Source organism: Achroia grisella, unplaced genomic scaffold (assembly GCF_030625045.1).
Source record: "Achroia grisella isolate CSIRO2021 unplaced genomic scaffold, CSIRO_AGI_Agris_v1 utg1360, whole genome shotgun sequence".
In the NCBI taxonomy this organism is placed as follows: Eukaryota; Metazoa; Arthropoda; class Insecta; order Lepidoptera; family Pyralidae; genus Achroia; species Achroia grisella.
The window spans coordinates 2,888,187-2,903,536 of NW_026712626.1; the positions used below are offsets into that span (position 1 = coordinate 2,888,187).

Sequence of the window (15,350 nt, forward strand, 5' to 3'; positions counted from 1 at the left end):
GCCTATGAATTATGACTCCCATAAAAAGGGCATTATACAAGCAGCCCGCGAACGGAGCGGACGAGTTGTTAGCTGATTTATAATATACTAGCTACTCGCCCCGGCTTCGCACGGATATACATGTATTATACATATAAACCTTCCTCTTGAATCACTCTATCTATTAAAATAAACCGCTTCAAAATACGTTCCGTAGTTTTAAAGATATAAGCATACATAGGGATAGACAGCGACAGCGACTTTGTTTTATACTATGTAATGATTCTTCAATGCACAAATATGTGCACATATTACTTACACTTTGCGGCGTTATCTACCAGGCAACCATGAGTGGTGCAGAGAAAGATTGAAAATATTAAAAATATTTTCTTCTATAACTCAACTTTAAATAACTGATTAATATGTATACATATTAACACTAGGAAAAATCACGGGATCTTACCACGTTTTACTTTTATTGAGTCCCGATATTTCGGTAGTGTTTCAACCACCATGACCACAGGTAAACTGAAAGCAGCTGGTAGATGGTAAATAAATCTTATATATTCGCCTATCTTTACACTTCGTTTGTTGCTACTATTGAAACTCGTAAGTCGAAATAAAACGTGGTGAGATCCCGTGATTTTTCTCGAAATAAAACGTCGTTAGATCCCGGGATTTTATATAATTGTACGTATAAATTTAAAACAGTATGTATATTAGGCATGAACAAAACATAACCTATAATATATTCACAATTTCAAATATAGGTAATGTTTCAAATTTCATGATGATTGGTTAAGGTTGACTTGAGACGTGAAATAAAAACCAACAAATAAATAAACAAACTCACTATCGCATTTATAATATTGTTTATAAATAAAATATGTAATTAAAAATGACAGATAAATTTTATCACAAAATCCCGCCATTTTTAATTAAAAAAAAAAATAGATACGCACAGGTATAGCACTATACAGGCACAATTATCATTCTTTTCGTAATATTTTATTATCTATGGTAATAATCATTATCTGTTAAATATCTTTGGATTTAAATATTAAGCCTCCACTTTATTATGATTGTTTAGTATTTAAACTAAGCTTCTGTTTCTAGATCTGCTTCGATTTCTTCTGGCGTTCGCAGATCTATTGCGAACCTTTTCTTTAGACTCGGGTGTCTGTCGTCTAGCTCTGAAAAAAAAACAACATTTTTTATTTGAAAATGTAATTACAAGAAACCGGAAAAAATTCCGCGCGACATCCAAGACTACCTACTTTTGCAACATAATATATCTATATATTTATACGTTACTTCTATGTCGATAGAACTTTAAATACTTGATACAAAGATATGGACTATGTATAAGACTTAATTTTTTAACACGAATGAAAGCATAATTAATAAATATACATAAGAATTGGCCTTTGACCTCATCCCGTATACAAATATGAAGAAGTTTAAACATAGACTAGGCTGTACGGTCTAAGGATCTTTGCCTGTTCCATCATTGAAAAGGAGAGGGACGAATATAGAAAAAAAATTAAACATAGACTAGGCTGTACGGTCTAAGGATCTTTGCCTGTTCCATCATTGAAAAGGAGAGGGACGAATATAGAAAAAAAATTAAACATAGACTAGGCTGTACGGTCTAAGGATCTTTGCCTGTTCCATCATTGAAAAGGAGAGGGACGAATATAGAAAAAAAAATTAAACATAGACTAGGCTGTACGGTCTAAGGATCTTTGCCTGTTCCATCATAGAAAAGGAGAGGGACGAATATAGAAAAAAAAATTAAACATACACTAGGCTGTACGGTCTAAGGATCTTTGCCTGTACCATCATTGAAAAGGAGAGGGACGAATATAGAAAAAAAATTTAAACATAGACTAGGCTGTACGGTCTAAGGATCTCTGCCTGTTCCATCATTGAAAAGGAGAGGGACGAATATAGAAAAAAAAAATAAACATACACTAGGCTGTACGGTCTAAGGATCTTTGCCTGTTCCATCATTGAAAAGGAGAGGGACGAATATAGAAAAAAAATAATTAAACATAGACTAGGCTGTACGGTCTCAGGATCTTTGCCTATTCCATCATTGAAAAGGAGATGGACGAATAAGGAAAAAAAAAATGAAAATGTAAATGGCGTCACCTTCAAAATACACGCACTGGATTTTCATTAATGTTAGACATAGACACCTATATAAATGTACATTGTAAATAAACTGGCTTGTATTTTAAAACAAAAAAGAAATTCATTTGAATTCTTGCCAGATCTCAATTGGATCTATATCTATATCTATCTATCTATCTAACTGGACGGTATGGAAAAAATATAATATAAAAAATTTGACGTACATGCAGTTTCGCCCGTACGAAATGTATATTCTATATGTTATTCTGATCTATAAGCTATATTACTGTAAAGTTTCATCAAAATCGGTTCAGTAGTTTTCGCGTGAAAGAGTAACTACAAATCGCTTAATACCTTTCCCGACAAATGGACTATCCAACACAAAAAGAATTTTTCATTTCGAACCAGTAGTTCTTGAGATTAACGCGTTCAAACAAACAAACAAATAACTTTTCAACTTTATAATATTATATATTATATTATATATAGTATAGATTACAGTTGCGATATGTTATCGTATTACATACCTGGTTCTGCTTGCATTTCCTTCACTCTTCTAGAATAATCTTGGAAAGCCGCCGACAAAGAGTAAATGAGTCTTCTCGCTGCGTTTCTAAAAAAAAAACAATGTTTTGTTTCAGAAATGTTTCAAAATAAAGAAATTAAAATTTAAAAAGTTTTCTTATTTACAAGTGATTCATTTCGTCCGAATATCGCATGAAGTTGTAAGTTTTGTATATATATATATTTTTTTTATTTTTGTTTTATTTTTTTTTTACAGAACAATATTTATTTATTTTATTTTATATTCATTTATCGGGTGGCGGAAATAAAGTATGTGAAAATATCGTATATAAAATAAAGTATATGAACATAATATATTACTTTCTGTAGTCTATCCTAATACTAGCTACCAACCCCGGCTTTTTTCCCCGGTGTAGTTATATTATACATATCAACCTTCCTCTTCAATCACTCTATCTATTTAAAATAACCGATTTAAAATCCGTTGCGTAAAGATACATAGGGACGGACAGAAAGCGACAGCGACTTTGTTTTATACTTTAAAATTCCTTACTATTTGATCATTTATTGCTTTTGTATGTACGTAATCATATGTATGTAAAAATTAAGCGTGTTGTGAAACTGCAAAGCAAGCTCAGTTGGATGCGAATAAATAAATAAGACACAGAAATAATGAAATTATGTTGTCTCATTGTTCTGTTGAAGATTATCATCTCAGATTGTGTATTTCGTAATATTTTTGGGTGTGTGCAGAGTCGGACTAACTATTCTGCAGTGTAGGTAAATAAATGCCCAGGGGCGCCTCATCGGACCCAAAACAAAAAAATAAAATAATTTTTTTTTTTATAACTAAGTATTGTATTTGATTTCATGATTTTGATGCTGATTGACATTGTTAATATTAGTAAAACTGCAAATATAGATTTTGTGCCATTCGGTGTCGAGACCTTGGTCCGTGGGGTCCTAGCGCTATAAGGCTTTTTGAGGAAATAGTAAAAAGGTCGATATTACAGAAGACTGAAGAGCTGGCAGCTACCTCGGACAAAGAATTAGTTGTTCAAATGGGAACGCTGCCATTATCTTCGGAACCTTGCCTAAATGCATGGCCGTGTTTCACCTAATACAGGCCCAGGGCACATTAGGGTAATGTGACCCCTATGACCATAATAATAAAGCACTATTTTGTTAGAATAGACAAAGTCATTTTTAAACATGACTCCTTAGAGATGTATATGGGGATGCCTTACCTTCAAAACAAACCAGAGAAAAATAGTTTTAAAAAGTCGTTACGTGATGAGGGGTTCAAGTTCTTTGCTGGACATTTATAAAGAAATTAACAAAAGGAACAAATTGACTATAGTCGGTAAGCATTTGTTAAGACTGATTTTCAGGCGAGAGTAGAGTAGCTATCGGTTATCGTTTGGTAATGGAGTAGAAACTAGACGAGACTAGGGGGCCCCAATCCATCGCGGGGCCCTGGGCGTGCCCAGTGTGCCCAGTGGGGAAGAGAGGCCTGCCTAAAGGGAATCTTTTTAATAATTTTAGTTATTGTATTATACTTTTTAAGGTTTTTAGTGCTAGGTTCATTGTAGTATATATATTTTTTTATATCTGTATAAATAAAGTGTTATCATTATGAAAAAAAATTGTTATAATAGGTCATACTTATACATCTGCTAGCGTACGCAGGTGCACCATTCCAGTGAGGAAAAACCACCACCAGAAAAAAATAGTGAGGGGCCCCGAATTTTCGGTTACAGGGTTAGTCCGGCCCTGGCTAACTGTATTCCCACACTAATGGGCATAGTTAGGTATATAGAAATAGTTTGTTACAATTAATATTCTCATGATATTGCAACTTAACCTTGTACGTACAACTTTAAAATATTTTAATAATCTCAGGACAATACACACAGCGCCATCTAGACCCAAGTTAAGCTAGCTAAAGCCTGTGTTATGGGTACTAGATAACTGATACAAATACATAGATATTTTTTTTCGTATTTACATACCTATTATACATAGTAAATACCCAGAGCGATACAAACAATCATACTTATGTATACAAATGTTTGTGCCGCGATAAAAATGCTCTTGGCTTTGCTTCCGATGGTCGCGGGTTGAATTCCTCGCACGGTACAAACATTTGTAATCATGAGTATGATTATTTGTATCAGTCTGGTTGTTTTCTACTTACAATATGTATGTATTTAGGAAAAACTTATATATCTACTAGCTAACGCGCGGAACTTCGTCTCCATCACACTTACTTGACATTTATCATTACATTTCATTTCATTTACATAATGTCGTTTTGAATTATAGCCTATATGTTCAAATTCAAATTCAAAAATCATTTATTCATGTAGGACATTTTAGCCGCTTATGAACGTCAAGTTTTTACATTATATTTTTTTTCCCTACCGTCCAGTTCGGTATATAGCTCCAATTGAGAAGAACTGGCGAGAAACTCAATTGAATTACTTTTTTTTTTAAATTCAGTTTACTTATATAGGTGTCTATGTCTAACATTAAATGAAAATCCCGAACATGAAAACTATTGCCATGCACGCTCGTCATTCAAGTAATCGTTTAGTGAGTAATAGGCCTTGCTCAGTAAATGTGATTTAACAGATGTTTTGAATTTATTTAAGGGTAATTCCAATATATCCTTTGGTATCTTATTGTACATTTTTATACCTATTCCCATAAAAGACCTATTGACTTTTTCTATACGATACTTGGGGACAGCAAGTTTGTCTTTAAATCTAGTATTAATATTATGAATATTGCTGTTTTTTGGAAATGATGTTGTTCTGATGTATAAGCTATATTACTGTAAAGTTTCATCAAAATCCGTTCAGTAGTTTTTGCGCGAAAGAGTAACAAACATCCAATCGTACGCACAAACTTTCGCGTTTATAATATTAGTAAGATATTTGTATCAGTTGTCTAGTATCCATAACACAAGCTCTGCTTAACTTGGGTCTAGATGGCGCTGTGTGAATTGTCCACACAGTCTCTGTTTTTAGACGCAATATTATCAACTGTTATGCAACAGATAAAGCGTTTAAGATAAATCATATGACCGACTTATTACATGGCCTACTATTATATTTCATCACTATATCACTTTATCTCTGATTGATTGATTTCGATTTCGTCCGTGGGAAACTAACATTTGATAATTTTATCTATGTTTAACACACTTTAAAGAAGGAGGAAATTTCAAATTAAAAAATCTCTTATTCATGTACCTTCCAGTTCAGTATATAGATGCAATTGAGAAGAACAGGCAAGAAACTCAATTAAATTACTTATTTTTAAAGCCAGTTTATTTACAATGTATATTTATATAGGTGTCTATGTCTAACATTAAATGAAAATCGCGTGCATGAACAACTATTGCCATGCACGCTCGTCATTCAAATAATCGTTTAGTGAGTAATAGGTTTTGCTCAGTAAATATGATTTAACAGATATTTTGAATTTATTTAAGGGTAATTCCAATAGATCTTTGTTATCAACCTGTGGTTGCTCAATAATAATAATATTTAATAATTCACACAGCGCCATCTAGTCTGAAGCTAAGCAGAGCATGTGTTATGATTACTAGACAACTGATATAAATACATACAATATACTATTTTTTTTAATATACTAAACATAAATAGAAAACTCCCAGACCGATACAAACAATCATACTCATGAATACAAATGTTTGTGCCGTGCGAGGAATCGAACCCGCGATCTTCGGAAGTAAGGCGGTGTCTATCCCACTAGATCATTTTTTTGGACTCCTCTAATGCTGTTGGCCGTAGCTGGCCTTTACAGCTTCACCGGACGATAGGGGGTGAGTGCAGGTGGCACTCCAAACCAAAGAATAGAATAGAATAGAAAATCATTTATTCAAATAAACTTACATTGAAGCACTTTTGAATAGTCATTACATTTTTTTTAATCTACCGCTCGTTCGGAAATCTGTCTCATCACAAGAAGAACGAGCAAGAAACTTGCGTGTTGCTCTTTTAAATAATTTTATTATTACTTTACATTTTTAAGTTTAAGTGTGTGAATACAAACCACCAATTAGCACTAATTCAATTAAATACTCAAAAAGAAAAAATATTGAATACATAACCAACTGGTTAAACAATTAATAAGAGGAAATCAGTCATAGTGATTAGAGCAGACCAGTCCCTACAAGCAGCACCCGTTCACGAGTATGACGGATGAGCCAGCCATCACTGCGCTCGACCATATTTTAGGGAGCCCAATGACCCGGCCCACCACGCCGCCACAAGTCTGGACATTTTAGTGAGCATGACTACTCAAAACACTAGACCACGTCAAAGCTACTCACAATTGAAGGAAAGACTTATGGAGTACCAAAGGAAGGACTTATGGAGTGGCTGAAGGCCGACTCCCGCCTGACGGATACGACTGTAGTTTCAGGGCACCGCTAGGGGTTCGAACCTTGGATCAGGCCGTTGACTAGACCACCGAGGTCGTCAAATATATAGATTTATAATATTAGTATAGATCTTAATATACCTGGACTCGCAAACGAAGCCGTGGCATTCAAACGGATTCAGACCCTTCACGTTTATGGAGTCCTTGACTGTTATCATGGAGAAGACTCTGGTGTACACCAGGTCCTGGACTCCGTATGATATGGACTCGATCTTGAAGAAGACGGACATGTCCTCAAATTCATTCTTCCTCATTCCTTGGTTCACCGTCTCTATATATACCCCGTTGGTTGATATCACTAATTTCACGATGGGTAAAATTTGATCTGGAAATTATGGTGGTAAGGATTTGTTAAGTGGTTTTCCATGATGTCACACATTAAGACGGATGTGTGACAAAGTATGACGAAGTGTGACAAGGGGTTTCTAGGAGTCCCAAAGTTCGTATAGTTAATGATGAAATCTAGAACTTTTTTTCCTGAAAATCTGCAGATTTTGCCAAACTGAAGTGGAAACGCCACTATACATCCTACGTGGTTGTAGCCCACTCATGCTTCTTTGGAAAGTTTACACTATATCTACCTATCTATACCTTTAGTGTGGAGTGCATTATTCGTTTGTCATCAATATAAAAAAAATAAAATGTACCTGGAGGCAAGGCCTTTGCTGCAGCCACCATAAGGTCTACAGGTTTCCTGGTATGTTTGATGCCCCATAATCCTTTAGCATCTCTTTGGCCTAAATATTTTACCTGGAAGCAAAAAAAAAACAATTATATAATAGAAATATTATCGACGTGTATTCATGAGTATGATTGTTTGTATCAGTCTGGGTGTTTTCTATATATATTACGTATGTATTTAAAAAAAATGTTTATAAATAAATATTTATATCAGTTGTATAGTAGAATATAATAGAATAGAATAGAAAATCATTTATTCAAATAAACATTGAAGCACATTTGAATAGTCATCACATTTTTTTTAATCTACCGCACATTCAGAAAGCTGTCTCATTACAAGAAGAACGAGCAAGAAACTTGCGTGTTGCTCTTTTAAATAATTTTATTATTACTTTACATTTTAGTACTCATAGTAGCCATAACATTCAGGAAGGATATTTTAGCCGTTTATGAACTTCAAATTTTTTATATTATAATTTTTTCCCTACCATCCAGTTCACTATATAGATCCAATTGAGAAGAACTGGCAAGAAACTCAATTGATTATTATTTATTAAAAGCCAGTTTATTTACAATGTATTTATATAGGTGTCTATGTCTGACATTAAAGGAAAATGCCGTGCATGAATAAAATATATGGAATTGAACTTTTAAGTACTCATAATAAACGGGCATGTATGTTAATATATAACTCATAACATCTCGACTCGACTCAATGCACTCATGTGTATTGATACATCACTATGGCCCCATGCGCGTGACGTCATTTCCGGTCGACAAAATGGCCGCGCGCCGCTCTAATTGTCGCATAAATGATGGTCCTTTGAAATTTGTACCATTAACGGTGAATATTTAAAAACTAGGTGGTTTTGATGTAGGTTCAAAACAGTTAAATCATATTTACTGAGCAAAGTCTTCACTAAGAAGAAGTACTGCAAAGGGTTTATGAAACGAGACAGATCTTAAATATTATTGAGAATAGGGAAAGTGTTGGGGCACTTGATACGACACGACGAATTTATGAATGATATTATCTAAGGAAAAATAGACGGAAGAAGATGAAGACCAAAACAGACTGACTTTCATTGTTGATTTGTATATATATTGTATGTATATGTATTGCTATTTATATATATATTATTAAGTTATGTAAGTATTATATGTTAATCATAATGTACCGCCCACATGAATCTCTGTTTGCCTCTAGGTGTTAAGTACGCCATGTGCACCTTTATTAATGTATCTGTGCATTAAAGTTTAATAAATAAAAAAAAATAAAACAGCTTTATAGCAGATTAAGGAAAAAGTTGGAGTCGTATCAACTACTAATAAGATTGATGGAAGATCGTGGAAGATGGTAAGAGCTCCACCGATAAGAACGTGACTCTTCGACTCTCTCTCAACGTTTCGACTAGGTTGCAGTAGCCGTGGTCCCGAGCTGACTGGAGTAACAGCGATGTCAATGTAGATAAGTGACAGCAGTTTCTTCATCTACCGTCACTAGATTGTTCAATGGAAGTTCGCGATACACAGCACTCACGGTATCCGTACACTTATTGACCCTCCGATCGACCCCCATCCAATTCAAACGGGGACCGATGTTACGATGGCCTGAGCCGAGGTTCGAATCCCTAGCGGTGCCCTCAGTCTAAAGTCATATCCGTCACGCGGGAGTTAGCTTTCAGCCACTCCATAAGTCCTTCCTTTGGTTTGGAGTGCCATCTGCACTCGCCCCCTATCGTCCGGTGAAGCTGTAAAGGCCAGCTGCGGCCAACAGCATTAGAGTAGTCCAAAAAAAAACTAATAGAAGTACTACACTAGTAGCTAGTGTGTGGAAGTCCTAATGGTACTAAATTTGCATAATTACTTTACAATTTCGCATCTTTCCGCTCTGTATACAAATTAGAGGTGCGTTAACATCTACTCAGTCTGTAGATAGCAGACTGGCAACTTTTTGTAGATTACACACTGGGAACTTCTTGTAGACGAGGTATGATATGTAATACATATAAATAAAATTGGAGTGTCTGTTTGTAATATTGAAATAACCGTTTTTTACTACATGCATATGAATATAAATACGGTACATACACCAAAATAACATTTTTTACAATTTTTGTCTGTCTGTCTGTTTGTTCCGACTAATCTCTGAAATGGCTGGACCGATTTTGACGGGACGTTTTTTGGCAAGTAGCTGATATATAATAAGGAGTAACAAGTCTTCGTAATTTCGATCCTCGTTTGAATTGGACTGGGATCGATCGTATTCACCCGTGTCTTACTGGGAAATAATTAATGTGCCTTACTCGACTACAGTGGAGTCGTGTTGTATCAAGGCTTAAAGTGTATGATGGAAGATCGTAGAAAGTGGCAAGAGCTCCGCCGACAAGAGTAGTCCTCTTAAATTTATAAATGAACTTGACTACTTAAAATCGCCCGTATGTATCGACTCGGCGACTAATAATCGCCCGTGTGTATATCTATGCCAACTCGTCACAGTGTGGTAGCACTGAATAGTAATCAAATATAATCTAATCTCACTCAACTAATACCTACTGTATAAATATAGCGTGATGACGTCATAGTGTACTTATTAAAAACACTTTTACTTTACTATTTCATTTACACTTCTAAATAGACATATATTGACAACCTTATTGGTCGCGGGTTCGATTCCTCGCACAGTACAAACATTTGTATTTATGAGTATGATTGTTTCTATCGGTCTGGGTGTTTTATATGTATTTATAAACAAATATATATATGTATTTATATCAGTTATCTAGTACACATAACACAAGCTCTGCTTACCATGGGACCAGATTGTCTGTCCTGAGATATTATTATATGTATATACATACTAGCTGACCCGCGCAACTTCGTCTGCACCACAATTATCATTATATATCACCCAATTTACATAATATCTCTTTAAATTATGGTCTATATGTTATTCAGATGTATAAGCTATATTACTATAAAGTTTTATCAAAATCTGTTTAGTATTTTTTGCGTGAAAGAGTAACAAACATCTATTCGTACTCACAAACTTTCGCGTTTATAATATTAATAATAAGATATACATATATTACTACTGTAATGTAGATTCTGCCAAAGTGAAGAGGAAACGCCACTACACATCCTATGTGGTTGTAGCCCACTCATGCATAAACGAAATATCTACTTTGGAAAGTTTATACTCTATCCTGAGGAGATAAAAACCATCGCTCCTAAGAATATCCTTCAATTCTTGTCCCTGACGGGTCTAGGTAGCGAACTCTGAAAAAAGGCGAGCACAATAGATCTATGTAGGTCGCAGTGCTACAGGTCCAAGAATCTTACAATAGCCCAAACAACCCTGTTATATTTTTACTAATATTATTTTATAATTAAACGATCAATATATTTTATAATTAAACTAGTGGCAATATATAACTAACAGTGTAATAGTTAAGTGACAATGTTTGTGTGGAGTAATTATAAATTTTAATATAAAATTATTAAATAAAAATATCAACAGAAATAACATCAGAGAACTGTGTGATATAAATAAATACATTAATTGTGATCTATAATGTACAGTTTTACATGTGTTTTTTTTTTACTTAGAGATACTTTTTTCATATAAACACATTATAAATAAATACGTTAATGTGATCAATAATGTACAGTTTTACAGGTGTTTTATCTTGGACTTGGAGATACTTTTTTCATATAAACATATTATAAATAAATACGTTAATTATGATCAATAATTGTGATCTATAATGTACAGTTTTACATGTGTTTTATTTTTTACTTAGAGATACTTTTTTCATATAAACACATTATAAATAAATACATTAATTGTGATCAATAATGTACAGTTTTACATGTGTTTTATCTTGGACTTGGAGATACTTTTTTCATATAAACATATTATAAATAAATACCTTAATTATGATCAATAATTGTGATCTATAATGTACAGTTTTACATGTGTTTTATCTTCGACTTGGAGATACTTTTTTCATATAAACATATTATAAATAAATACATTAATTGTGATCTATAATGTACAGTTTTACATGTGTTTTTTTTTTTACTTAGAGATACTTTTTTCATATAAACATATTATAAATAAATACGTTAATTATGATCAATAATTGTGATCTATAATGTACAGTTTTACATGTGTTTTATATGTACTTTAAAAACTATTAAAAAAAATTGTACAACACTACCTTGTGTTCCTAAATATAGTTTAGGAACACAGAGTAGTGTTGTACAATTTTTTTTAATAACTATAAACGACTATAAACTCGTGGGGTATAGTTAGAAGTATATATTTGATATGTCCACATTTTACAAATAATATTTGAATTAAATGGAATTCAGGACGAGTCTACAGCCGTGTTATGAATCATATAAATAATCCTTATTCAAATAAACTCAATACAAGCATTTTTGAATAGTCATATTTTTTATTCTACCACTCATTCGGAACGCAGACTCATTACAAGAAGAATGAATAAGAAACTTGTGTGTTGCTCTTTTAAATAAGTTATTTTAATTAAATAATTACACAATAACAAGTAAGAGGCATTCGATAATTAATATAGAAACCACAACGCACTGCATTCTTAGTGCAATCAGATTATTATCATTTACAAATTCTTCAATATTATAATAACCATTTTTACTGAGAAAATGTTTTATATGAATCTTTTTGTTTCAGATAAACCTTGTTACCGGTATTTTACATTACCGGAGAGATAGTGAACAGTTCACAACGCCAAATCAAAGCTGTACTAAACATTGGCTTCACTACATAGTATAAAACAAAGTCGCTGTCGCTGTCTGTCCGTTCGTATGTATGCTTAAATCTTTAAAACTACGCAACGGATTTTGAAGGAGTTTTGTTTTAAATAGATAGAGTGATTCAAGAGGAAGGTTTATATGTATAATACACGTACACCCGGGCGAAGCCGGGGCTAGTTGCCAGTAATATATAATACAATATTGGGAGTACTGGTGGTTTGTATGTTCTTTATGAGAACATAGCAATAACATAAGAAATATTCCGTTTGACCATATAATGTAAGATCAAATGAAATGACCTCTTAGTAATTACATCAAAGGTGCAGTCACTTAGTGGTTTAGTATGTCCGTTCACGTTTTGTGGATCACAGATTCAATTTTTCTACTTTTATTTTATAAAATTCTCTAATTAACTTCTTTGTTAAATTTCACGCGGACGAAGTCGCTTGTACAGCTAGTAAAAAATAATGTCAGTGAAACAAATAAAATAAAAAAAATCCATAAAAAAAATGGTGACGCAGTAGGAATGTGGACTCACCTGAAATGACATCGGCAGATCATCTACTGTAACTGGAGTTTCGTTTTCAGCCATTTTTATAGTATATAATTTTAAATACTTCTTACATTACTTGTTGGACTTTAAAAAATATATTACAGCTATCTCTTTCCGATGATTTCATTCATTTTAGCATAGCATTAATCTGAAAAGAAACGGAAAATAATTAGTAACTAATAGTATTTTTCATACTACGCCTAGTGCGAGGTCCAATTAAAATTTCAAATTCAAAATATCTTTATTCATGTAGGTCTATTACAGACTCTTATGATATGTCAAATCTACCGTCAGTTCGGAATGATTTCGAGATGAGAAGAACTGTCAAGAAACTCAGCTCGTATTCTTTTCAAATAAATGTTGTACATGTTTACAATAATACAGATTCATTTAAATTCAAATTTGGGAGAATAGAGTGACCACCAGCATATGCTATTGCGAAAGCAAATAGTCTAATCAGTGTTCGTAACCTGAACAACCATGTCTGTTGTATTAGTAAATTTCGATATAAATAAAACCCCTAGACATATACAAACAAACACTCTCACGGAGGAGTATAGGATTGTTAGTAATGTGGACTAATGACCCCATTGCTAGCAATGTACCATGTCAGGTTGACCTCCACGCGGTTCCCCCTGGAAACCATCGTGATAAATTCCTGGTGAATTTGTCACGATGGGCTAACTGACCTGACCTCATACTCATCTTATCATCCTCCACTGGTGCCCCGCCAGCGTATACCGTTAGCGCAGACAGGTGCATCATTCCATTATCTATACATATAAATAAAATTGGAGTGTCTGTTTATAATATTGAAATAACAGTTTTTTACTACATTCATATGAATATAAATACGATACATACACCAAAATAACATTTTTTACAATTTTTGTCTGTCTGTCTGTTTGTTCCTAGCCGGAACATGAACGGAACACATCTCTGAAATAGCTGGACCGATTTTGACGGGACTTTTTTTGGCAATTAGTCGATGTAATAAGGAGTAACTTAGGCTACTTTTATTTTAGAAAAATAAAGTTAATTTGTAAATTACGAAGCGGGAACAGCTAGTCATCCTTAAGAACAAAAGTCTTACTCATGAATACAACTGTTTACATCGTGCGCGGAATCGAACCCGCGACCTTTCGAAAGTAAATCTTTTTTTTGTGATTTGAACACGGTATTATTTTAAAGATAGGGACAAAGAAGCTTGTGGTATATAGTACATTTCTAGCCCTTATTGTGTTCACGCTTGACATTTCTATTTCACCCTTAAGATACGCTCTGATGATTACCTGCTTTATAAAATAAGGTTAACAAACCTATAATAGTATTTTTTTATTCTACGATAGTGGCAAAGAAGCATACGGCCCGTCTGATGGTAATTGGTTACCCTAGCCTATCTATACATCTTATATATAAAATTCTCTTGACACAGTTTTCGTTACGATACTCCTCCGAAACGGCTCGACCGAGTCTCATGAAATTTTGTGAGCGTATTGATTAGGGCTGAGAGTCGGCCAACATTTTTTTTTATTTTTTAGATAAAATTTTTAGTTTCTATTTTTTTATGATACAACATACAAAAATACATACAATCCTAAATTTTCACCCTTCTATCATCAACCCCTATTTTTTTATAGCGTTATTAATTTATATGGCAAAACGACGTTTGCCGGGACAGCTAGTATATATATATGTATATGTATATAGATCCCGATATTATCTTTCAGTAATCCCGAAAACCCGGGATTAAGAAAACTACTAGTCGGGATCATATTCTCTAGTCCATACAGCCGTTGTCTTTGGTATAATTTCTGTATTTTAATTTATTTTTCCTTCTTTATCACTTAAATTCATTTTCTTATCTTGTTTTATCTCATGTCACAGGAACTGTTATGGTCATTAAAGTTCCAATAAAAAGGTTTAGCAAGTTATTTTGTTTTGATTAGATATTTTTTATCTTTATTGTTTTAGATAAATTATTGTATGGATTGGTATAAGGTTGACGGCCTCGGTGGTCTAGTGGTATTAGCAATTCCGATGGTCGCTGGTTCGATTTCTCACACGGTACCATGTTTGTATCGATCTGGTTTTTTTCTATATTTATTATGTTTGTATTTACATCCGTCATACTCGTGAACGGGTGCTACTTGTAGGGACTGGTCTGCTCTAATCACTATGACTGATTTCCTCTTATTAAATT

The 15,350-nt window shown here is 33.6% G+C and overlaps 1 protein-coding gene across 1 annotated transcript; it reads right to left on the reverse strand.

Annotated features, from left to right (window-relative positions):
* Positions 1-475: 475 nt before the first annotated feature.
* Positions 476-13,289, reverse strand: LOC131855321 (uncharacterized). Its single transcript, XM_059206576.1, has 5 exons — positions 13,133-13,289; positions 7,761-7,863; positions 7,195-7,438; positions 2,643-2,728; positions 476-1,172 (listed from the first exon to the last, which is right to left on the reverse strand). Exons 1-5 carry the CDS (start codon positions 13,184-13,186, stop codon positions 1,078-1,080), a joined length of 582 nt encoding a protein of 193 aa, XP_059062559.1. The 5' UTR covers positions 13,187-13,289; the 3' UTR covers positions 476-1,077.
* Positions 13,290-15,350: the final 2,061 nt, after the last annotated feature.

Bases quoted from the DNA above. Each gene is read 5' to 3' on its own strand.
- LOC131855321 (XM_059206576.1), bottom strand. From the start codon at position 13,186: ATGGCTGAAAACGAAACTCCAGTTACAGTAGATGATCTGCCGATGTCA. The intron at 7,439-7,760 runs GTACATTTTATT...CATAATTTCCAG, and splicing joins AGCAAAGGCCTTGCCTCCAG to ATCAAATTTTACCCATCGTG. The intron at 2,729-7,194 runs GTATATTAAGAT...TTTTTTTTTTAG, and splicing joins GGCTTCGTTTGCGAGTCCAG to AAACGCAGCGAGAAGACTCA.